This window comes from Artemia sp. Qi Xiang Cuo, chromosome 14, assembly GCF_049724085.1.
Source record: "Artemia sp. Qi Xiang Cuo chromosome 14, ASM4972408v1, whole genome shotgun sequence".
In the NCBI taxonomy this organism is placed as follows: Eukaryota; Metazoa; Arthropoda; class Branchiopoda; order Anostraca; family Artemiidae; genus Artemia; species Artemia sp. Qi Xiang Cuo.
This window is the reverse complement of record NC_142807.1, coordinates 38,013,836-38,040,633: the sequence shown is the minus strand read 5'-3', so window position 1 is coordinate 38,040,633 and position 26,798 is coordinate 38,013,836. Positions and strand designations below refer to the sequence as shown.

The following is a 26,798-nucleotide window of genomic DNA, read 5'->3' as shown; positions in this document are numbered from 1 at the left end:
AAAGTTTTTTTTAAAGCCGGTTGTTTCGAAAATCTTCATTTTTACTTTAGGACAGTGGCTAAAGACATGGAAATTGTGCAATTTCTTTTTTTTTCTTTTTCTTTCAGGCGAGAAAAGTTCAGTGTCAAGTATGTCCACTTTTTCACGCCATATTCTTTCCAAAACAGATTGTGCCTAACGTAGCGGCTTAGAAAGAAAAGCGGTTTTGGGGAGAGTAACGAAATATGTTTATGGATTCTAAAAATGAACAAACAAATTTAAGGCCTAAACAGTCGTTGAATTAGTTGAGATAAGTTTTTGCTGGAAACTATGCATCTGGATTGCAAGCTAGGCAATAAATTTAATGGTATTCAGCGCTTCGCGTTAACTTTGGTTTCTCAACGGAAAGATTACGGTTCAGAAGTGTTATAACTGTGTCGCACATTGACCCAAACATTTATGTATAGCTTGTGCTTTGTACTTTGTACTATACTTGTGCTTTACTGAAAGTTAGTTTTTATCTCAGTATTAAACAGTATTTTATCTCACTATTAGAAAAAATAGTCGCTATTTAACAGTTGCCAGTCATTACTATCAATTATCCTCCCTGAACCCATGCAGCATATTTATCTGATAAATTTACCAGCAATATATTGAAAGCAGGAAAATCAACTTTACTCTTTACTATAGAAAAGTAACTAAACTACAGCCAGAAATAGACGCACACATTTACACATTCATTTCTGATAGTTAATCACACAACTTTGAGTGTGATAAGTTTGCATACAGCCTGCTGCTACAACACAACACTGACCTACTCAGGAATGCGGCCTTGACTCACTCTACTCAGCTGCCAAGGAACACTTCCTTCTGGCGTCATGAAGTAGTCTCGAAATTTGTCACGGCCATGTTTGGCAGCTTCAGCTGGGTTTCGTGCTGCTGTTGAGACAATTGGTAACAGCCCATTTACTTGCTCTTGTCTCCACTGCCCCAATGTTATAACACCGTCAGTTTCTGTGTCAACGAAGTTAGCACTAACATACCTCGAGTGTCTCCGTGGAGTTGTAAGATCTTCGGTACGCAAGTAATTATGTAGGCAAACACAAGTGCGTATGATCTTGTCAATATTCTCAGGCTTTGCATTAATTGCTTCTCTGAATATCCTCCACTTGGCACCAAGAATTCCAAATGCATTGTCTATTATCCTTCGTGCACGAGAAAGCCTGTAATTGAAAATTTCCTCTGGTACTGGAAGGTGATCACCAGGATAGGGTCTAAGTAAGTTTGTTTTCAAGGGAAAGCTGCGTCTCCAACAATCACATATGGTAAGTAGGTGGCATTTCCTGTATCAGTCGTATCACTGCCTGGAAGATCTAAAGTACCGGCAATCACTTTCTTACCAAGAGTTGAATTGCCAAACACAGAACCATCACTTTGCCGGCCATAACTGCCTATGTCAACATAGACAAATCGATAGTTAGCATCGCACATAGCCATCAACACTATGCTGTGGAACTGCTTGTAGTTGAAATATTGTGACCCCGAATTCGGTGGACCCTGGATTCTAATGTGCTTCCCATCAATAGCTCCAACACAGTGTGGGAAGTTCCATTTTACTGCAAACTCATGGGAAATTTCCTTCCACTCAGATTGCTCACTGGGAAATCGTACAAATAATGGGGACAGTACTTGGCAGATTGCATCCATAGTGTTCCATATAATTTGGTTGGCAGTCGACCTTCCCAGGTAATGTGTGAAGCTTTGGTTTCTCTGTGTGCCACCAGCTGCAAGATATCTTAATGTCACTTCAAGCCTTTCTTTAGGTGAAATAGCTGTTCTGAAGTTTGTATTTTGTCTTGCAATATATGGTGTAACCAGACCAAGCAGGTTATCAAATTGCTTAGGTGACATTCTGAAATAGTCATGAAACCAATCTGCATCTTTCAAACGCAGGTTATTGATTAGTAGGTTTGAAGCACCATTTTCACTTCTCATTTTTAAAAAGTCTCTGACCCAAAATTTTCTTGTTCTCATCGTCTCTGAGGCTGGTAGGCCTGGTCTCTACGTTCTCCTTCGAAGGACGCACACGATCAAAATAGGGGGAGCCTATTGTTCCATTTTGGGTCTCTTACGCCGATTTTTTAGCTGGCCCGAAAAAAAAAATCTGTAAATACAAATTATATGGACATTTAGAACTGAAGTCCAGTGTGAATATGCGGAATTCCCAGATTTTTTTTCTGGACAGAAAAAAAATCTGCCCAGAAAAAAAATCTGGGCAGTGAGAACCAGTCTTAACTAAAAAAATTTATCGACCTTAAGAACTTTTACCTGTCAGAGATTCTGTACCATTGCTTAGAACTAGTCATCTTGCTTTACTGCATGAAACTAGAAACTAGTGTAACGTAGAAACTAGTCATCTTGCTTTACTGCATGACCATTCTTCAAATTTTGCGCTTCAAATTCTGATCTGGTTGAAGAAGCCCAGTATTCTATGTAATAAGTCTCTTCATAAATACGTGACAGGATAAGGAAAGTAAATGTCATGTTCTCAGTCCAAAACAAAGTAATGGCCGTTTCTCATGAACTAAAAGTACATACCTCCATGCTTTTCCTCAATGGATAGTGAATTAGTAGATATGATATTTAAAACAAGGTGGTTTGGGTGTCATTTTGAAAAGAGACTTACTTTTATATCCCGCATTAGTTCAATAAAATCTGTTCATATCCGATAAGAAAAAGCATAATAGAAATTTAATGGAGACCCAAGGCTGACTTTTTAATCAATTTTTATGCCAAATATATAAAAGAAAATTCGGAACATGCATCAACTGAATCATATAAAGAAATGGATGCAATTTAAAATACCACACTCAGGCTTTCTTATAGTGCAAGAAAAGCTACAACATTTTACTCTCTGAAAGTGGCCTAAAAGATCTTGAGACTTGAAGGAGTTTTAATATATTGAAAAGCCGTAAGAAAACATTTTTTCTGAAAAGCTCACCCCCTGACATATCGTTAATGAAAAAGCGAAGATTATGGCTTTCTTCAACAAACAAACTGAATTTGGGGTAGCTATATCTGAGCGCATTAAATGCATGGGGCTGAGAGAAAACTGCTGAAAATGCTTCACACAAGTGACATGGAAACCATTTAACTGACAAGATAAAAATATTAACTATTTCTAAGATTAAGTGATAAGGCATGATGTTCGAGATAGACTATGGCTACAGGGACCAAAACTTGCTTCTATTTTAAGTCCTAAAAACTCCAAATGTTTATTTGTTAGTTGTATCTTTATATATAGGTGTAGGATTTGTAATGCGCTATCTAGCTTCAGCACTATTAAGATCTCCACTTCAGGCTCTACAATTACTTACATGTCCGTCAGAGATGAATTTGTTGGATCTTATAGATACCTTCAAATATACCTCCAAAACTGATACTGAAGTTGAAACTTCCCTTTTTTTCATCCCTTCCAGATTTTCTTCAACATTTAATCTTGTTGAAATTTTAGCTGTTTTTTTTACGTTTCAGTGCTTGGATTGACTGAAGCTACTAGGTTTGCTTAGAAGTTCAATCTAAGTCCTTTCACATTTTTAATGTATCAGGAAAGCCCTCAGAAGAAATAATTATTTATCATCCATATTTGCAAAAAGTTGCGAAAACTGGAATCCACAGGGATTGTCTAACGACGGTCTTAAGTACCCACTTAACTGACCGTATACTAAACAGTATACTCTTACGAAAATATAATTCGATGGCTGGGCTTCTCCGGCTATAATGAAAAAAACATTGAGTTGACTAGGCCCAGTTATACAGAGGAAAAATAACAGAGTACCACATCTTCTTCTTTTTGGCCATTCATTCGAAGCCAAGCCCAGAGAAGGTCGTCCCCAACAGAAGTGAGAATATGTAATAAGAAAGGATTAGAAGAAAGGTTTAAACTACATTAGAAGGGGAAAGAGTGAAGCTTTGAAGAGATTGGTGGCGAGGAAAAGGGAGCATAGCTATGGTGGCCTCAGGCGGTTTGGTGATGCAGTGAGTTGTTACTACTAGTAGTAGTTGCATCAAGATCAATTACACCGAGTGCAGTCCATTGCAGAACATAAATGGGAATCTTTTCTTTTATTAGATAATTTGTTTTTTTCAGTATCAATGCTAGTTTGTTTATGTTATTTAGTATTTTTTCGCATTGCTGTTGGATTAGTGGATATTTTTGCCATGAAATCTCTTTCTTGTGCTACGTAAATCTCTTTCATCGGCTTAAAATTTTTCCTCGTTCGCTGTTCTTGGTTTTCGTTGCGATCTTTTTTTCATTGCCCAAACCATTTTATGGGTAAAATACTTCCTTATAATTGACAAGCAAACATTTTGCTATTCATTGAGTATATTCTAAAACAGAAAAAAAATATAGCAGTGAAAATCAGTTCTGGTTCAGATTCCAATTTGTATTCAATCTTATTGGTCCTCTTCCTGGCGTATTTTGGACAACACGAGCAAGGGAGCTTATAGTCTCACGAGTCACGTGAAAACCAGGCGGTAAAGTTATCTGGCGTCTGGTCCCATCCGGAGCCTAAAAAAGAAGAAAGAACTCTAAGACTTAATAAGTGCTTGGCAACAACGCTATTAAGAAAACAAGCACTCGTTGGCACAGACATCCCCAAGATCAATGAATAGGGAGGATAGGTCACTACCAAACCTATGATTAAATAATTGAAAATTGATGAATATCCATGTTAACCTTGAGAAAATAAAGACACAAACAGCTCCGTACGGCAGCCCGATAAACAAAATAACGAAGACACAAAAAAATTATTCATAATATATTTATGCTCAACTTTCGGCCATTGTGAACATCTATGAGAATACAGAAAATATAAAAAAAGAGGAGTCCTTATGACTATTATCGGTCGTATCTCCAGTAGTTTCCTTTTAGGAGGAAAAATTACATAAAATAAGCAGATATACGAAGCTCTCAGAAATCACTGAAGACCACAATTTTAATAAATGGCTACCTAGCTGAAATACGAAAAGTGATCCTACACCGTTAAGCGTTGTTCTTATATACAAAAACATTTCCCAAGACGATGGTGTTTCATAATTTAAAGGATATTACGAACTTTTTTTGCAATTATGCAAATTCCAGCAAAAGTGGTAGATTATGATACTGAATATCTACAGAGCAGGCAAATATAATGGTTGGCGTAAAAATTTGTGGAATCCGCAACAAGGTTCAACTGAAAAAAAAGAAAGAATTCCAACGCAAATTGAGTGACTGATGATCGAAAAAAAATCAATCATACTGGATGCGACGATTCAATGCATGGATTTTAATGCTTGCATTTGCGAATCAGATGCTTGAAACACAAAGAAAATGATTGCAAGGTAACAAATACCCCCGAAAAAATAATAAGAAGAAACCAAAAAATCATCAGATATAAGGCAACTAGAATTCATAGGCGATAAATAAACAGAGATATTTCACGTTTGTGATAAATGATGCGATAAAAAAGAAAAATAGAACATAGCAAGCTGATAAAAAATGACAATTTAAACCAACGTAAAATTCCTCATGCTTAGACCAAAGAGTAACCAAAATCAAGTAAGATTCAATGCAAGATTAAGTTTCTCCAATCAAATCTAGGATGTACCTGAAAAAAATTAACAATTTTGATGAAAAATAATCAAATATGCCCATGAGGTTTTTCTATCTAAATTACTTGCCTTAGTGATAGGTTTATTTTCCGAAATATTATCATAAAATTGAATAAATACGGAGATTTCCAGTGTCGCTATTTACTGCCAAATCTAAGAAACTTTTTCTTTTAGTTACACGAACTCTTCGTCAATAGTGTGAAATCCTTCTCGACACAATTGTCACCATTAAAAAAAAAATATAAATAAAATAAAAAAATAATAAAAAAAAAAACTTGGGACAATTTTAAAATGTTTAGCCACAGTAGACTAGAAATTTCTGGGAGATATTTTAATTTGAGTTCCGATTATGGAGCTTTGCTGGTCTATAAGGCGCTCCTGAAGTTGCAAATGAGTGTGAGCAATGCAAAGTTAATCAAAAGAGACATGAATCCTATAGGCCACATTACCTAAATCTTCTACCCGCCTCATCCTTTATATCATTCAGAAAGCTCGATAAAGATTGTGAAATCGTAACCAATTGTGCAGCATCACGTGTTTGTTTTCAGATTATTGATGGCTGGCTGCTAGGAACACCTACCAATGATAAAGAGTAAAATATCGCTTTATTTTGGTTATATTCTGGATTAAATAGAAGTAATTTTGTAGTACGATCGTTTGTTTATTTGTGATTATTAGCTGGATTTAAATTCTCAATTTTTATCATCATGACTTGTCTTTATTTCTTGTAAGCCCGCATTATATTATTTTATCGTGGTTTTAGATCATATTTTCTTCTTTTTTTTTGCACTGAGAATACTATGGCGATTATAGAGGAGAAACGTCATAAAAGTATTGATGTTCTCTGAATTCCATTGGCCTTCCCGGCCTTTAGTCTTTTATTGATTTTTCACTTTCAGCTATGGCTGATCGGTCTGGCTTTAGACAACTTATTACTTAAAGGTGTAAGATACTGAATCTCAATGTCAAAGAAATATAACTTTATGGCAACATAAATCACACTGTAACAGGAATATACAAAACATTCACTTACCTCAACAAGAATCGTAGCACCTCTTTGCTGTCTTATTGGCTGGGGGACAGGAGAACGTTGGAAAATCACTTGCCTCTATAAATATAAAAATTAAATCTTTCAAAAGAAATTGTGTTGTATAAAATCACAAAAAAAGGTTATAAGCTTGTTTTCTGACATTTATAGCTCCAAGCTATTGGACACATTCATCAGACCAACATTACCAACCAAATAAATTTCTGAAAATTTCTTTACTGAAGAAATCCAAAAACATGTTTATATAGTTGTTTATTTGCATACATCACATTATTTACAAAAACAGGTTAGGGATCAACAGGGCTAAGCTTCTTCCTCCAACGACTGCTACACGTCAGGGCCGTTACGTATGGAGGGGAGGGGGAGGGGTACGACCCGATGTTTTTGGTAACTCGGTAAAAAAAATAGGTCGGTAAAATTCTTTGTTCGGTTCACTAAAGACCACGAATATACTGACATGTAATCTACAGAAGTTTTGAACGTGGTCGGTAAAGCCAGCAGTTTTCCTGACTCCTGTCGTGATTTTACAGATGGTGCCACAATTTTCTATTTGGTTAAATAAACAGCATTAAAATAGTGACATGATATGTACCGAAATCTTAATCTCGGTTGGTAAATACAGCGGTTTTACCAACTTATGTAGTGATTTTAAGTATTGTATTCGAAACGGACATTATGCTAATTATTGGCAAAAACAGTTGGTAAAATTGAACAGCCAATCGGTAAAATCTCTTTCTCCCCCCCCCCCCCCAAACATTTTGGCTAGTAACAAAACTGCTAAATATGGCACTATTTTAGACACGGAAAATTCCATTCTGTATTGGCTCATTTCAACTCTTTATTGTTTTATTCTTGACCTTATGCACATTTTCAATTCTCGTGTTTCAAAAAAAAAAAAAAAAAAAAAAAAAAATACAGCTGCAACGGAAAGGTCACTAGTCTTATGGTCAGCTTATTCAGGTAGATTTTATCCATCCAAGGAAAGCAGAGGCTATGGCAACCGAGGAAAAAACTTAAGAGGTCGATGGAGCCATCTAAAGAACCAGTGAAGCTAGGATATGTCTAAATAATTTGGTAGGGCATCAATATAATCTGTATTGAACGCTATGATTTCTGTCTTTTTCCACTTTATCGACATACATTTTTGGTGGCATTATCAAACAAAGTATTCAGGGGTAGGTGATGATATAGTTTGAGTCAGTAAGAAGCACTATGTCTTCCACGCACTAACAGTCGGTAGTTTATAGGAAACTTACTAGTTTGAGTTATCTCCTTAATATGCATCAAAGAGATCTGCTAAGCTCAAAAGTATAAAATCTCAAGCCATTTGATTTAAAAAAACAAAAACAAAAAAAAACAAAAAACAACCCAGATTGAAAGGTAAAAAATGGGTTTTGTTCCAGTAATTTTGATAAAAGTAAAAAAAAGAAGAATAGCCAAGGCTCAGGGTGTTTTTTCACAGTTAAAAAAAGTTTGGAAGAACAGGAAGATAAGTCTGCAAACCAAGATTAGAATATTAGTAGCTACTGTGATGACAGTAGTCAAATATGGCTCTGAAGCATGGGTGCTCCAAAAAGCGGATGTAGATTTGCTAGATGTTTTCCAGAGAAATTGCCTAAGGATTGTCCTGGGTACCCGGCTGACTGACCATATTTCAAACAATAGGCTGGACGAAAAATATGGTTCAATACCGCTTTCTAGTGCTATAATGAAAGAAAGGTTGAGGTGGCTAAGGCACGTCGTGCAGATGAAGGATGACAGATTGCCGAAGATTGTCCTTTTCGGCCAACCGTCTAAGGCAAAACGGAAAGCAGGTCGTCCTCGTCTAGGGTGGGAGGACGTCATAAAGAAAGATTTAAACAAAATGGGAACTTCCTGGGAGGGTGTAAAAAGGGAGGCTTTGAATAGATTGGGATGGAGGAGGAGAGTGCGTTGCTGTGTTGGCCTCAGGCGGCTTGGTGCTACGGTGAGTTGTTAGTAGTAATTAGTAGTAGTAGTAATTTTGATAAAGATTTTTTTCTAGAAAGAGATAAATTAATTCGCATGTACAATCACTACACATTAGCTTTAATGAGATTCAGAGAACCTAGGGTATTGTGAATTTGCTTAAAAAAGAAACACAAATGTTTATTGTTACTTATTAGAACTTAGCCTCTGGAGCCCGTCGTTTTCGGTATTTTTAAATGGCCCGCCTCCTTACTTCTATTGTTTCAAATAGTGAAAGGATGTTAATAGAACCAACTGAAAATTATCATATTATAGTTTCAGTTTTAGGTTTAGTAAATTGAGGTTTTAATTGTTGCCCTTTAAATAGCAAGAGATACCAGCCCTAAAATATAAGAAGAGAATGTATGGACCAATCAGATAAACAAATTTACCCTTGGAACAGTGCCACATATGACAAATTTCAAATTTAGAAAAAAATAAATTATATTTAGCTGAACAAACACTAGTTTTGTCTGTCTAAGCTTATTATTTGGTTAATTTACACTCATAATAACTGCACATATGGAATAGAGGCAAACTGTCCTTAATACAGATCCGAGGCCCCTCCCAAAGTCCCCTCCCGACTACACTAAGGTTATTTTGTGCAATAGCTTTCCCTACTGCACAATTCCCCCCAGCTGGTTCGACTTCAAATTTTAAGCCAACATAATAAACTAATAAATACCAAAAAAATCTTACACAGCCTAAGTTATTTTTCTTTGAAATCTTAATTGATGTGCTTTCACTTTTTTAAAAATCAATATATCAGAAAGAACAAACCTCTTCTACAATGAAGAAGCATCATAATAAATAAATTCGACATATACCCACAGGGAAAACAACTGCAGTCATCTCCTAAGGGAGGACGACAACACATGTGCAGTACAAAATTTGGAAGCACGCATTTAAAAAACAAAATACTCCTCGCGCGGTGGCCTTTAATTCCCCCTAAAAACGAAGAAGAAAAAAAATGCAGTGCCAAAATTTGGTACAACATAACTTCACACATTAGAAAATGATATCTATTTTACGATATAAAACTACCAAGTACCCTTATAACACCCTTTAAAAAGGCAAATTAAGAAGAAAAACTTACTAAAGATGCTGGTTGAGGGGTTGTACTTCGAGAGACCTGTACAGGATGCCGAATAATACGCTGCCTATTGTTACTTACAGGTATTGCACTAGAAGTAGCCATAGATGATACAGTCCTTCCTAGAATAGAATCGACAGAAAGAACTTTAGGCTATTTAATAATCAATCAAGAGAGAAAAAATTGCTTATATCCCGCGAGGAACGTTTAAAGATACTGTAGTTGCAGTCACGCAGACTTAGACGATATGAACCTTAAATAGTAAGTACCCTTCGGGTTATTAAACATGAGAATACCTAACTTTTCCTCTTTTTCATTACAAACGCAATCGCCGTAGTTCTTATATATTACATTCCATAAGAGAATAGAGCAAAAGAATAGTAGAATTGTCTTTGGGAAATATGGATTGGCCTGTTCCAAGATGATGCGTCAAGTAATGAATGATTTGGACTTTCTAAGTCAATGGTAAATTTCATTCGAAACCTTTTGGGACTAAAATGTTGATGCTATTGTATTTATGCCCTTTCATACTTTTACTCTCCTCTTATTTACGGTGAACCCATTCAGTGCTTACAAATTTATTGGCTCAATTTCTTTTTGAATAAACAAATGCATAATTTAAATCTTTCATAACAATCTGGAACGGAGGATGAACTAGTTAGGATAATTACTTTTAGAATTAGAGGATATAAGCCTCTCCGCAACAAAATCATAATAATCTATTATTAATCATGCAGATTCAATGGAAACACAAAAAAGAGAATATTTAATGAAATATGGAAAGGCCTGGACATTTTTCCGTGGCACCGAGGCTTCCGTTCATGGTACTAGCTTTCTTTTAGATTTTTTTTTTTCTATGAAGATTATTTACTCAACAAATCAAAGCACTAACCATTAGCCAGAGTATGGATGGCTTTTATTTCGCTGTTTACAGTAGCCATAGAACTGGTACGAGGAGAACCAACAAGACCAAAGCCACTTGACTCCATTGGCTTTGCACTAGCTTGAGTGAATTTGTTTATAACCATGGACCCTAGAAAATAAGTATTTTTGGAAAATATATGGATTAGGAGAGACTCAATACAAGAACACCTTCGCATCCTCAAAATACTAAAGGTAATACAATTTTAGACATAATTCTTTTCTGGTAGTGATAAGGTTGCGCAAGCATATCCAAGTTGGATCAAATTGCTTCTTAAAAATATCACGACTCATCAAAATACTAAAACCATTTATGCCGGCACTAAAAATATACTTGGAAGGATCTTCCCATGGAGGAAGTTTTCACGGGGGAAGGGACATTGCTATGAAGCGGGCGCCAGATTTCCCTACAATATTTAAAAAAAAAACTATCAGAAATTAATTTTTTTTTTTTTTTTTTTTTTTTTTTTTTTTTTTTTTACTAGAAGTAGTCTACCCTAAAATTATTTCAATCTCTAATCTACCTGATTATGATGAAATACTTTGGCTCAGCATCATATTGAAGACAATCTCTCATTCTTCTAATATTATCGCGATAGCTGTCTTTTATTCCTCACCAAATAAAAAGTTGATGAACAACGTAAATTCATCTAGCATTTACAGAACAGACCTGATTACTTATTACTAATTACACCAACAATTGACTTATTTTAACTGTTGACGCCAATGATCTTAAGGTGGATTCAACTTGTTCTTCTCTTATTGTTAAGCAAATAGTTAAAATAGTTAAACAAGGGGAAATACTTCTTTCAGCATAATCTTTAACCACTGGAAATAGAATTTACAGTCTCTATGAGATTTATCCCCTTTGAGTGGAAGTTATCATTTTTCCCTATTTTGTCTCCCTCTTCCAATTTCAAGCCTTTTTTTCACTTACCTATGGCTCGTACCAACCTGCATGAGCACAAATCCACAAAAATGTAAGGGGAAGGCCGCAATTCTTTCCCAACTTTTTCATGAAGGTTTTGAAAAATTGGATCTTTCAAAATCTAGGGACAGGGGGGAAAACCTAGGAAGCACTCCCTTATCTCTCCCCCACTGGCACCCCTGACACCCTCTTCAATTTTTTTTTTTCGGAACGCTGTTGAATACCGACGATTGGTCCGATATACCATATCAGACTAATAATATCGTATATAATTTTACAATGTCAAAGTGTAATTTTAACAACTAACCTGTTACTTGATTAGTCACTTTACATTCTTTCGTCCGCATCTTTCACTTTTTTGAAACTGATTGTTCTCTTGGGGATGTTCCCACAGCCCTAAAAACTACCCCTTCTTTCGTCATTGATTGATCAGCGTATCATCTTCCCAATTAAGAGAATATTAATATTTCATTTACTCCATCGGTGAGGTCTGATTTCAACCTGTTAACCATTTGTCATATTGCGTGGAATACCCTACCTGAGTCAGCTCGAGAAAATCACTTGTTTGGTACCTTCAAAAATAACGTCTAGATTAATTTTCCTTATTATGTTGGGATGACTGTTTCTAGAGCACTTTTTTTATTTTAGTTTTTTTTTTTTTTTTTAGTGGTGTTTGCCTTGTGTGCAGCATCTTTCGTAGCTTGATTTCGGCTAATTTTGAATGGTTGGCAGCAGTTTTTATTTGATTTTTGTGTGTGTTTGCGTTGGTTTAGTTGTATAGTTTCCCCCCCCCCCCCTACATATACAGGCCATAGTGCCTTTTGTGGGGCCTCATGTATGATTATTATTATTATTTTTTTTGTATTTTTCGTTTTTCAATTGTTCCTGTAAGTATTGATGTTCAATCCGTGGGATGCATAAGGGTATGAAGCTCCTTTTTTTGATTTGGCAATATTATACACAGAGAAAAGAGTTACATTATGCTTATTACTGTTTCATATATTGTTTGGTATCAGCCAATGTCCTAATTTTTCTTTTTAGGAGCCCAAGACCAATCAGGCCTCAAGCTGGGGGAAGGGGCAAGGAGGACCTAAATTCTAGTCAGCAGAGTGCGTGTCAAAAGTATAGTTGTGTCGTAATAACGTTGTCAGAATGAACAGTTAATGTCCTAGTTATGCCTTTTCAGAGCCGAGGGTCGATTCAATCTCCACAAGGAAGAGAAAGAGTGGAAGTAATCATCCTAGTCCCTTCTATAAATACATCTACTAGAAGAAAACGTTGGATTCCTACAAAACCTTGTGGGAAGTAAGAGTTAGGATTACAGTTTTACGATTTTATAGTCTGTACCTGATCCAATTATCCAAATTTCTTTACATCAGCCTGAATGCTCGCCAGTCTGGCAGAATTTATTTATCAAAAGTGGGTCAACAGCTACAGCTACGGTCTCGCGTGTCCATGATCAATCTGCCCTCTGTAAGGGAAGGCTGAATTTCTCATCATCGACGTCCAAACGAAGGGCCTCAATTATTTAGATATTATTATTTTTATTTAGATATTATTTTATTATATATTTTATTTTAGATTTATTAGATAATTTTTTAGATATTATTATTTAGATATTATCAATTATTAGAAGGGCCTCAATGAATTAGATCTCAATTCATTTTGGTGGAAATTAACAGCTAAGACTTTTGTTGCGTCTTTAAAAGGTTAAAATCAAATGTGATAGAGATTGTTCCAATTCTGTATTCTTTTGGTCAAAGTTACTTTAGCGCTTCACGGAGCCTTGGTTCCAGAAAATTAGCTCTTAATTGTCTGTTCTTTCAAAAAATAGAAGCCCAAGGTAAATTCTGTCTTCTTCTCCATGTTCCCATGTCCTGTACACTCAGACTACCAGGAAATTTTGTATTTGCTGTTCTTATTCTAAAGCAGGACTTTGAATTTGTTTGGCCTTAAGCGATACGACATCTTGAAAAATCACCAGATGTCGTCCATTAGAGACTTTTTAAGTTTGTGTAGCCAAATTACTTAGAATTGATTGGGTGGTATTGACAGAACTTCTAGAGCTTGGATAGCAGATGCGAATAAATGACAGAAAACTAAAAGCCGACACCTACTTGGCCGGAAATCTAAAAAAAACAATTTCATTCACCCCGTTTTCACTGGAGATAGAGATATTCAGTTTTAACGAAACTCTTAGAATAAAAAGCAAATTAAAATTTTTATAGGCGCATATAATACTGACCAAAAGTTAAAAACAGTTTATTTTGGTCTCCCTTATATAGAAGGAGCTTTAAAACCCATTTCCAGAGATCTAAAGAAATGAGGTAAAACTATTAGGTCACCAATGTATCATGGTAAAGATCTCGTACCTAAGTTTAATATTTCCGGTGTCCACAGAATTCCTTACTCTTGCGGTCTGTGGCATATGTGAAGGACTGGACAGCACGTTACTGATAAAATACCTCAGTACCAAAGGCGTACCCCGGTTTCGCGTTTGGGGAGAGGTGGGCTGCAAAAAAACCTTAAAAATAGATCAGAAATTTGTTTATATTTATTTTTGTTACGCTTTTCGAGTAAAAAAAAATTGGGGGGGGGGGTCAAACGCTGAGCCTCCCCCCTCCCCTGGATCCTGCTAGTACTGTATTTCAATTGACAATGCCCTTAAAAAGAGAATAGAGCCTGAAAATTTTGACTCAGCTCTCACAGAACACATTTATGACCACTCACACCATATTATTTTATTTTACCAGGCCAGCATGATTTTGCAGGACAAAGGTGTGGCCCAGCACTACAGAGAGGTTTTCGAAACATATAAATACCCAAATTTAGTTCTAGCTTTGAACAAAGATACGGTAAAATTAGAATGAATGATATTTATTTTGCGTTTTCTTACACGAGAAGCTGATAATATATTTATCCCTGAGATAAATCCTATGTAGCTTTTCCATTCACAAGATGGCACGTGCCCCCAACACCTCAGATCCAAAAGAGCTAGTGTAAAAGAAGCACTGAGTAAAATAAGGCAACATATGATGTCGTGTTTTTTCCTAAGGTAGGTAATTGCGTTCACTTACCTAGGGAATGATTTTTTTTTTTTACCAGTTCAGTTATTTATTTAGTTTTGTGCGTGTAGCAATATCTTTTTGCTAATCGTATATATATAGATACTTTCTTTATTGTAAGTTGTTTCGTTCCCATTTTCGTTTAAAAAAGTGTAAACATGTTTCCTTCAAACTTTCACTTATTGAATTGAAGAAAGGAGGCGGTTGTCCTCCCAGAATATTCGTATTGTTCGTTGAGTGTTTTTGTTGACCTTAAAAAAAACCCATTCTCGATCTTAACTTCTTTAATCTATTTTTGTTGCACATCAGAAAGTATGAACTGTGTTTTTTTTTATTTAAAAAGTGACCAATTATCAAAACGTTTGTAATTTGGTCACTTTGGGAATTCCTGTGGTGCCACCTGCTTTGACTAACAAACCGCCGACAAAACGAAAGTGTAAAATCACTGTATTTTAGTCAAATTTAACAGTCAAACCCCGAAATCTCGACAGCTGTTGATGATAGCTAGTTAGTAGCCTGGGAGAATCCACTAATTAACCCTTGTCTTTGCGCCGGTCAGCCGACGCTGAGGCTCGCAAAATGATTTTTAAGGTATCGCATCGCCTTAAAGAAAGGGAAAATTTGAGTCTTTTGGACTACTGATTGTTGATCCGATAAGTCACGGAAACTAGTCCATTTTGGCTCACAATTTCATGAAGTCTCAGCTATCACGCTGATGAAACATAATTCTGATCAGTGAACAAATATTTTTTTAATCCTACGTGTACTTACCGCTCGACAACGTAGAACTTTGGATTGGCGTTACGACTTGTCTCCTCATATCTGGTAAATCTTCCAATTTCTTTCGCTTAACCTCTGGCAATTTTGACTGAGAGGAGGTATTTTTCAGAATTTCATACATCATTTCTAGGATAGACAAATACTTATCAATAAAAAAATGATGCAAGTTGGCAAATCAATCAGCCAGTTTAAAACCTATTGAAAAGCCAAATAACAATAATTTTTGTTAATAAACAACTTGATTAATGAAGAAAGAAGAAAGAGAAACAACATTATCATTTCTATAGTTAACAATAAATCAAATAATTAATTAAAAAAGCAAACTCACAAAATCCCTGTTTACTTTGTAAATATATAGATCTAGAGAAGGGGGGGGGGCTAGGTTTACACTAAATATACATAAAAAGATGAAAAGAAAGTCGAAGCATCACACCTCTGGTCTGTAAACCAGTTTAACAATAAACGTAGCACAGAAATTAATAAAATACTACTAAGAATCAAAATAAAAATATAAAATAAATAATAATCAAACAGTTCGTGGTAACGAACTGTAAGTAAGGAGCGACCCGGCTCAATAGCAACCGAAACTCTAAAAAATGGGATTTTGATACCAATAGATATATCAAAAGAATCAGATTTTAATGTTGATTTCAAATATATTAGTTTCGTCCTAGTTTAGTCCTACCCATCAAAAGTTACGCGCCTGAGAAAATTTGGCTGATTTTCGAAAAAAAGGGGAAAGACCCCCTAAAAATGAAAACCACACCATCATATTCAGCGTATCAGAGAACCCTACTGTCGAAGTTTCAAGCTCCTATCGACAAAAATGTGGAATTTTGAATTTTTTGTCAGAAGAAAGATCACGGATGCGTGTTTGTTGTTTTTTTTTTTTCCAGGGGTGATCGTATCGACCCAGTGGTCCTAGAATATCGTGGGAGGGCTCATTCGAACGGAAATTAAAAGTTCTAGTGTTAAAAGTTCAATTAAAAGTTCTAATTAAAAGTTCTAGACTCTTAATAATGACTCTTAATAATTTTTTGGCAAGGGTTTTAAGTTATGCCCTGGGGGCTTATAAGGTTTTTATAGAAGGCGTTGTCGTAGAAACTTCAAAAAAGGCTCATTCGATTGGAAATTCAAAGGAATAGTGCCATTTTTAATAGTTAAAAGTGATTCGAGGGCAACTAGCCCCCTTCCTCCACGCTAATCATTCCCCCAAACACGTCCCATAACAATTTTGTGATAGTTATTTCGTTAAGCCTAGTTGATTTAGAGATAAAAAATATATTTTTGAGACAGACAACCCCACCCAACCCTCAGGACAAGGGTTTTAAGTTAAGTCCTGGGGGCATATAAGGTTTTTATAGAAGGCGTTGTCGTATAAACTTCAAATAAGGCTCATTTGATTAGATACTCGAAGGCCTAGTGTCCTTTTTAATAGTCAAAAGTGATGTCATTTAGGCAATTTTTTTTAGCGTAGTTGATTTACATATAAAAAATATATGATAGGTTTATATTTCAATAGATAGGTTTCGATGTTTTATTATTTTTTTAGTTGTGCAATAAAATCAGAGGAAACAGGACCACAAGCTAGAAGGTTTTGCAGAGCCAGCCCCGTCCACCCACCCCTTTGCACTAAACCCAACCCCCTCCTCCCATTTGTTGCACAAATGGGAGGATAGCTCTACATGCTGCTTGTTAATGGTTACCTCTTTTATAAAGCTATTTTATTTTATTTTTTTTAATTAATGTTTTCTGTTACTAAGTTTTAGACAATAGAAAACCAAAGGTCATAAAGGCCATAAGACTTTAATGTTTTATTGGTTCTTTTTCTAACTACGTCTTATTTTGTTGTGCACAGCCAGCCCCACCCTTCCAGCCCTTTGCATTAACCCCGACCATCTGATATCCTCACATTTACCGGAAGAGTTGGAGTATAGGATTATATACTGAAATGAATATACAATCCTTTCTAGATGCTACAAGATCTGTCTCTAGTTGTAGATTTTGCCAACATATAAAATGAATTTCTTATTGGCATAAAGGCAAAAAGGTTTTAATGTTGTATTGTTTTTAGTGTTGTAATAAGATCAGAAAGAACAGGGCCACAAAATAGGAAGTTTTGAACAACAATAGCCATTGGATTTTCTTCAAAAAACTGCTTATTTTAAAAACAACAGCTGATAAGCCTATTTATCACGTACCTTTTTAAGAGTCAAGAGTTTTTAAAGAGCACCCCCTCCCCTTACACCTTTTTTCTTCAAATGGACCAGATCAAATTTGGAATAGCTATTTTTGTTCAAAATAATCCTGAGGCAAAAAAATTACAGTGACATATAAAGATTTCTTATGAAGAAAATAGTACTGAAAATTTACTGATCATTTGACTGAAAATTGAAAGTTCGTGTTCACTTTTTAAGAGTCAAAAGAGATTGGACGGTAAGCAGCCCCCCCTCCTCCAAGCCCTAAATCCATCAGATAAAAATTTTTAGATAGACATTTTGTTAAGATAGTTAAAAGTTCTGATAACAAAAAACTCCGGTGTCGACACAGCCCATCAGGCCCGGGGGGTAGGCGTTATAAGTTATGCCCTGGGGCATAACTTATTAAGGGGGTTTATAACTTATGGGAAGGGGTTTTATATGGGAAGAACACATAGGAAATCTATTATGATTATCCAATTATAAGGTTAAAATACTTACTCTGTGATAGATGCAAAATTGCTTTGCCACACAAAATCCTATTAAGGTCAATTCCAAACAGTCGTGATCCGTTTGTGTCAGCAAGTGAATTGGTCTAAACCCCCTTATTGGAGCTATTTTTTAATCCATTCATTGTTGTCAATCGCTGTCCAAAAGTTATGCAAGCTGTCTATTGTTCATATATAAGGTTTTTATCAAAGAGGTAATCGTATAAACTTTGAAAAAAGCCTCATTCGATTTAAATTGAAAGTTCTAGATATGTTTTTAAAGTCAAGAATAATTGGACAGTAAGTACCCCCCCCCCCATGCTATAAAAACTTGAAACTTTTTGAAATCAAAAACGAACAAAAAATAATCAAAAAAAACTTTCCGAAAAATAAGTTTTTCAAAGAAAAGTAAAGGCAATTTTAAACTTAAGCTCAGTAGATACAAATACCTGTAAAAATCCAAACTCAAAACGACCAGAAATTACTATTAAAGAATAAATGAAACCCAATACGAACAGGAAATTAAATAGACAATCATAGCAAATAACATACAACAAGTAATAATATAAATGAATAAATAGATCTTAAAGCGAGTAATGCTTAGATTGAATATGAAAATAAAGCTTAAAACCAAAAAAAATATTTTGCTATTAAAGTATAAATGAAACTTAAAACGAACAGAAATTAAATAAACAATCAGTGCGAACAAACATACAATATATATTAATGTAAATGAATAAATAAATCTTAAAACGAGTGAAACTTAAAAAGAATATGCAAATCCAGTTTGAATCGAATAAAAATAACTACAAACAAGAGTTTGGGTATCGCCTCACTGCAGAAGCCTAAAACCTACTGCGTCATTGGCGCTTTACTGAAAACGAATTATATTACAAATGTTTTCTTTTGTACTTAATATTGAAAATAAATATTAAAATTACAGTAAAATTTTGAACTGATTAGCTTTTAGCAATTAAAATCATTATGCATCAAATATTCAGTTTAATTTATTAGTTCTTTTCAAGATTGGTCAAGACAAATAGTTTCACTACAAATAAATTTGGGTACTGCCCCCTTCTTTAACTGTAAAAACCTTAAGCCTTCTGTGTCATTGGTGCTTCACTGAAAACGAATTTTTCGTATATTACAAATTTATTATTTTCCAGTTCTTACAGCATTGAAAATGAAAATAAAAATTACAGTGAAAAAAATCTTGAACTCATGGATCTTTCAACAATTAATATCACTATATATCTAATATTCAATTTTATTTTGTTTATACTTCCCAAGACTGCTGAACACTCATATAGTTTTGCCATTTTTTTTAACTCTTGCCATTTTTTCTAACTAATCGTGTTAGTTTGTTATAAAAACATTTTATGACTTCTAGACATTTCTATTTGAGTGTAATAATGCATCTTAAACTATTTGGAAGATGTACTTTCTTGCACGAACCTCCAAAATATAATACAATGTCAAGTTTAAGAGTATTTCACCACTCGTACACAAGCGTCATTTGTATTTTTGAATTTGCTTGGTCAATCTGGGGGTGGAGGGTCGGCTAAATTTCTTAGTAGTCCTATTCGATCGTGGTATGATTCCCATTTTCAACACCTGGCGTCCGGACTATTGTATAATCTACCAAGCAAACAACTACCCCAAATCAGTATCAATAAATAAATGAAACCCAAAACGAACAAAAATTAAAATAAATATTAGAGTCAAACTCAAAACGAGGATAATCTTAATTAATTTTTGATTTCTTAAAGTTACAAAAGTGAAAACATTTCAAAGAATTGTTTTCAGTAAAGCGCCAATGACGCAGTAGGTTTTAGGCTTCTGCAGTGAGGCGATACCCAAACTCTTGTTTGTAGTATTTTTATTCGATTCAAACTGGATTTGCATATTCTTTTTCACTCGTTTTAAGATTTATTTATTCATTTACATTAATATATATTGTATGTTTGTTCGCATTGATTGTTTATTTAATTTCTGTTCGTTTTAAGTTTGATTTGTACTTCAATAGCAAAATATTTTTTTTCGTTTTAAGTTTGATTTTAATATTCAATTTAAGCACTACTCGCTCTAAGCTGTAATCATGCTGTTTCATGTTGTAGGTTTTTGCTATACAGGGTTATTGTATTTCTGGTTATGTCGGGTTTAGTTTATATTTTGAGTGCAATATAAGGTCGTCTTTAGTTTGAATTTTAACAGATGTTTGCGAAAGATGATCTTACATTCAATGAGTCATTTACTTTTCTATGAAAACTCATTTTTTGGAATTTTTATTAATTAATAAACATAAGCGACATTAGATCTTTTCACGGGTAGACAAGTCAGATTTCTCTTGAACGCGAAATTTGGTTTCAACGTTGGAACACTAAATTTTGAAGAAACTAATTTTAAATTAATTTATTCCAATACATATATGAAAATTGGTAATTAGTAGTGCAATGTTATTATTAGATGTTTTTAGGAATTAAAAGTAGGTTTCGAAGTCTCAAGTTGGTTTCAAAGGCATTTTGAGAAAGTTTCTGTCAAAATAAATGTTCCAGGGTAATTTTGGACCGCTGATGGCAGATCAAACGAGAGGAGCTGTTTGTACGTGCTAATGCAAGAAAAAGTGGGAGGAGTTGTTTGTTCGCACCGAGAACGAAGAGCCAGAAATTATCTGCGGTAAACTTACTGCTATATCTTTATACTGTGGTTGAGGGGTACTTTTTTTTAACTAAATCAAAGGCCACTATGGACAAATGGATTATAAAAAAAAGACGTATCTATAATACCTTAGAAATAGCCAAGGGTTTTAACTTGAAACTTTCAGACCCCCCTACTGCTGCAACGGCTGCGACCATTCATTAATTTGACTGCAACTACTTGCGACTGTGACCACATCCAATTGCAACTGCTTTCGGGTAATTTTAAAAGGGTTATTGATCAACATCAGAGCATATTATTTGCATGGGGCCATTTTAAACTTAAGATCAGCAGATACAAATATCTGTTAAAATTCAAACTCAAAATGATTAGAAATTACTATTAAAGAATAAATGAAACCCAAAACGAACAGAAATTAAATAAACAATCATAGCATAAAACATAAAACAAGTAATAATATAAACGAATAAATAAATTTTAAAGCGAGTAATGCTTAAATTAAATATGCAAATCAAGCTTAAAATGAAAAAAAAAAAATTTGTTATTGAAGTATAAATGAAACTATAACCGAGGAAAAATTAAATAAAAAATCAATGTAAACAAATATAGAATAGATACTAATGTAAATGAATAAATAAATCTTAAAACGAGTGAAACTTAAATTGGATATGCAAATCAAGCTTGAAACGAAAAAAATCACTACAAACAGGAGTTTGGGTATCGCCTCCTGATACCCATGATGGGTATCTCACTGTAAAAGTCTTGACCGATCCTGTCTTTACCCCATATCACCTCTTTACCTTAATTTATTCCTAGACTTAGCGACTTAGTATTCTAAAAACAATTTTCAAACCTATTCTTGCATCCTGAGCCCTCTGACCCTCTAAAATTTATTCATTTTGCTAACATTTTCATCTAGAATGCTTAAATCATTAGCAAAATCTAAGTCTAAGAGATTTTTACTTCCTCAATTGATTCCATGCTATTGCCATTGCTGTGCTCCTTCAGCCAAAGTCCATTAAAATGATCCATATAATGGGGATAGGACGAAACCTTGCTTAACTACTGATTTTAATACGAAACGAGCTACTAACCTCATTTCCTGCCTTAACTGAAGCAATGTTATTCTCGTACATAGAACTAATCACTTCAATGCGTTTATCTGGCATACCATACAAGAATAAAACTCTTATCCCTTTATGGCAGTAGAACGAAATCAGTGAGATAGAAAAAAAAAGAAAGAGGATAAAACCAGAGAGTTGCTCCCGTAATACATTAGTCTAAAAAAAGAGCTTCACATATATTGCTCCATTTTGATTCAAGTACCTTCCTAAGTCATTCAGAAAAATCGTTAAAACCGTAAGAGTTCAACCTTATTTCACATATACCAAACTTCGCAATCCTAGAGACATATACCTACTTATCAATACTAACTCAGGAAAAGCTATTTAGCTACTTATTCTTATATATTCTAGCTTTTGTAAGATATTACGGTCTCTAATACGTAAATATACACAAAGATTACAAAAAAAATCCATACATCAAGTTGAGATTCTTGTTTTCCTGTGAACATGAGACTCGGCGAAGTGTTACCGAAGAAAAAAAGAAAAGAGTTATAATTTTGGTGCACTAAGGTCCACACGCAGTGCTGCAGGTTTGTTATCTTAAAATTTGTACTACATAGCTGCTTTGGGCACAAAGGTTCTATGCGCAGTGGGGTGTGTTTGCTACCTAATTGTTGCAAAAACCCCTTTAAATCACAAGAAATCACAAGACATTAAAGCATTAATCACCAAGGGCTGTGCAGCCCACGTATCCAATCACCCCTTTTTGGCTAAACACTTTAATTAGTTTGATTTAAGGTCAATTTACACTGACAAATAACATTTTCAATCTGTTTTTTACTTAAGAACCAAAATAAGCAAACCTAATTACATATTTCATTCGAAAATACAACCGCAAGCTTTTCATTACTAACCGGCAAATGAGTTGTTTTGTATGTAAAGTTTAGGAACCCATAGAAAAATGAAGTCGAAATTATTTAAGAAAGTTTTCTGACTTGACAATTTGTGTTAAACTCAAAAATATAAGCAGGAAAAAAGCAAACGGATTTTTATATTTTGATTTTTCGAAGGTTTTTGGTGTTTCTCAGAAAAAAGCTAAAAGTCTTTATGCCTTTTATGGAGAAGCAGTATAACATAACTAAACAACAAACTAAAAAAAAATCTTACAAGGCAAATATTTATGACATGCCAATTTCTTCTTCTATTCTTTCTCTGTAAATATGAAGATAAAACCAAGCAGGCATTGACAACGCTTTGAAAAAAACTGTATCAGTTTTCCGACTCAAATAGTACCATAAGACATTAATTTGTACCATCTGAACAGCACGCTACAAATTTACCATAAGAAGAAAAAAAAGTTCAATAAATGGAAGCTTGAACAGATATTCAAGTCATAAATAAGCAAATAAAACCAAAATGAACCAGAAAATTTTTATTGTAGCGAAAAATTTGCAAATGTACCGAATTTGACCAGCACCTCTAAATTGTACCAAAAACAGTACAATCGTATAGCTCTGGCAATGCAAACCCAAATATTAAATTTTATGTGATATTTGTAACATAAGTATGATTGTATTTTACCAAGGGCAGTCTTAATATAAATATTTATGACAGAGCAATCATTTTATGATAGAATAAGGAAAATATTTATGGCTTACCCATTTCTTTTTCTGTTCTTTCTCTGTGAAGATAGATCCAAACGTTAAATTGCATATCATATTTGCAACAGGGGTCTGACTCGCTCTGTATTTTATCCAGGGCACTCTTAATATAAACATTTATATTAGAGCAATCGTCTTCGCTCAGTGAGAGATATTGTGACTGCAGCAACAGATTTTCAATGTCCACAACTGTACCTTGACCACGAGGTAGCCGTGCAACGGCATCCTTGACTGAATAAGATATTTAGAGTAATAAACAAATTACAAACGGCTTACTTCATAAAGATACACATGATAATAATCAACATTAGAGACAACTGTAAAAGAAGATTAATAGAATAAATGAAATATAAGGAGTAAGTAAATTAAACAGAAAACAAGGAAGTATACGAGTCAAGGAATTTAGGCTTTAATTCTGAAGGGACTCATTCCAGGAAGAGAGATGAATCTGCGACAAATTGGACAGAGAAGGAAAAAGTTGCACGGACAAAAAGTTTTTAGACTTATGCATGTTAGATCCCAAAATTCATATTAATGCTTGTTTCACGATTTTCCGTAAAGACGACGACCTAACCCCTCTTAGAGAGGAAATGCCTCTCTTTTCACAGTGAGTAGGCATGAAAGTGTGGCATAACTGATTATACTTGGGAACTATGGCCATAATATACAATTGCACTGAAAGATTTGTTGAAAATGTTTTTTAACCATAACAAAGTGTAATGAGTGGGTAGAAGATAGTTAAATTGATCTTATAAGTTGAAACCGTATTTCAAACAATAGGCTATACGAAAAATGGAGTTCAATACCGCTCTCTAGGGCTATAACGAAAGAAAGGTTGAGGTGACTAGGGCACGTTGTGCGAATGAAGCATGACAGTTTGCCGAAGCTTGTTCTTTTCGGCCAACCATCTAGGGCTAAACGGAAAGCAGATCGTCCCCATCTGGGGTGGGAGGACGTCATAAAGAAAGATTTAAAGGAAATGGGAACTTCATGGGCGGGTGTAAAAAGGGAGGCTTTGAATAGATTGGGATGGAGGAGGAGCGTGCGTAGCTGTGTTGGCCTCAGGCGGTTTGATGCTACGGTGAGTTGTTAGTAGTAGTAGTAGTAGTATCTAAGAAGAGTCGATACATTTAGATCTGAAGTGTACATTCAAAACTTTGGAGGATGGGGGGGGGTAGGATATCGAACCATCTTTAGAAGGGATGCGGGTATCTGAAGTCCTATAAAAGTACCCTTTAGAGTTAGATTTAATGGGAATCCTTCAAAAATACATCAGCGTTTAGACTCCAGTATTGTTTGAAAACCATGTCATATTTTCCGCTTTGTTCTTTTGTAGTCCAAAGCAAGGTCTATCCATTTCTCTTATTTTACGAAACGTGATGTAGATTTAATTTATGAATATTGTTACACAATCCAAAATATATGCTTTAAAAGAATATTTAAAATTAAAGTGCCTGGTTGACACATGGATATTTGTCCAGTCTGTTTTCTTCTAAATATTTCTTTTTCTTTTTTTCCTTTTTAAAAATAAAATTTGTAGGCTACATTATCAGAAAAACAAGTGTCTGAAAAATCGGTCGCTTATCACCAATAATGTACTAGACAAAGAAAAGGCACTTTAATACCACGAAAATCTATCAAAAATTAATTACAACAGAAAAATCCATTTCCCCCTGGTCATCTATTTACTTAATTGTAACTTCGATTTCATAAGCGTTTTTTGGGTGGACCTAAAATATACACATTTCAAACGACCAAGAGCATCAATAGCTGATCAAAATCTATGGAGCACCATCTTTACTTCAACTAGAAATTATTAACCTTCTTTCAAAGCAAACAGGTTGTAATTTTATTTGGTAACCTTCTTATGTACATCCTTTGACCTAAAAAACTAGTAAAACTAGATTAGTACTTACCAAGGGAAAGGAAGCTAACAGAAGAGGGTCTATTTTTAGATAACAAATTTTCGGCCTTCATTGGTCCAGCGTCTCTCAAAAGTTCCAAAACAGGACCAACAGTAAACTTAACACCTGATAATAAATATGTGAATGACTTCGTTGGATTCTGATACCGCTGTTTCTCCTAAAATAAAAACAACAGATTTTTGTTTTATTTTTTATTTTAAGTGGAAATTTTTACGTCCACCTTAATGGTTAAGGCAAACTTGTAGCAAGCCAATCTATTGTAAGATCAGTGAAAAATATACCTTCAAAGTGACCAGACACATAGGTTCTTCAGTCTGGAATTCACTACAGATTTCATTCATCAAGCACAAAGTGTACCACAGCTTAAGAATCATATTAAAAAAAAAGAAAAAAAAAAGAAAAAAAGAGGAACTTGGTAATGATAAAGGTTCGAGAGAAGGTTTTTTTGTGTGCTTCATAGAAGACTCTCTTTTTTGAGTTAGGGTTTTCGAGTTGTGTCTTCAATTGTATTTTTTTATATCTTTTTTACCAAAACTCTAAAAAACAGAATTTTGATAACAATAGCATCAATAGCATGATAACAATATGCATCAAAAGAGTTGGCTTTTAATGTTGATTCCAAATATATAAAATTCAGCAAGTTTAATGTTACCCATCAAAAGTTACGAGCCTGAGAAAGTTTGCCTGATTTTTGAAAAAGGGAGAATAGATCCCCCAAAAGTCAATGAATCTTTTTGAAAAGTGTACCATCAGATTTAGCGTATCAGAGAACACTATTGTAGTTTTCAAGCTCCCATCTTTAAAAATGCAGAATTTTGATTTTTTTTTTTGTCAAAAGAAAGATCACAAATGCGTGTTTTTTTTTATTTTTATTTCTTTAGTCTTCTCATGGGTGATCATATTGAGCTAATAGTCCAACAAGATTGGGAGAGCGCTCATTTGAACAGAAATTAAAAGTTCTAATGCCCTTTTAAGTGACCCAAAAGTTGGAGGGCGACTAGCCCCCCTCCGACGTCCTTCTTTCACCAAAGTCACCTGATCAAAATTTTGAGACAGCCATTTTATTCAGTATAATCAAAAGGTCTAATAACTATGTATTTGTGATGACACGATCCCCCAGAATCTCCAGAGGAAGGGCCGCAAGTTGTGAAATTTCCCCATTACTTACATATAGTATTTGTTAATGTGAAGTATACCGACATTTTTCAGAAGGGAGGGGGAGGGAAGGATTTTCTGGGGATGGATTTCTCATTAGGATAGAAGTTTCAGGGGTGAACTTTCCACGGCAAAATTTGCTAGAATTCATATACGAAATTTGTTTCATTTGTCTTACTTCCTTTTTGGCAATC

At 34.6% G+C, this 26,798-nt stretch overlaps 1 protein-coding gene across 1 annotated transcript in view; it reads right to left on the bottom strand.

The window, feature by feature from the left end:
* Positions 1-4,354: 4,354 nt before the first annotated feature.
* The window catches only part of LOC148944435 (uncharacterized), a 56,044-nt gene continuing 33,600 nt past the window's right edge, over positions 4,355-26,798 (bottom strand). Inside the window, exons 8-14 of the mRNA XM_089099925.1 lie at positions 25,441-25,606; positions 23,522-23,755; positions 15,447-15,581; positions 10,654-10,794; positions 9,765-9,883; positions 6,668-6,742; positions 4,355-4,552 (exon numbers count right to left, since the gene is read on the bottom strand). Coding sequence (XP_088956051.1) covers positions 4,403-4,552; positions 6,668-6,742; positions 9,765-9,883; positions 10,654-10,794; positions 15,447-15,581; positions 23,522-23,755; positions 25,441-25,606 — 1,020 coding nt within the window. The 3' untranslated portion in view covers positions 4,355-4,402. The remainder of the gene's footprint in view (positions 4,553-6,667; positions 6,743-9,764; positions 9,884-10,653; positions 10,795-15,446; positions 15,582-23,521; positions 23,756-25,440; positions 25,607-26,798) is intronic.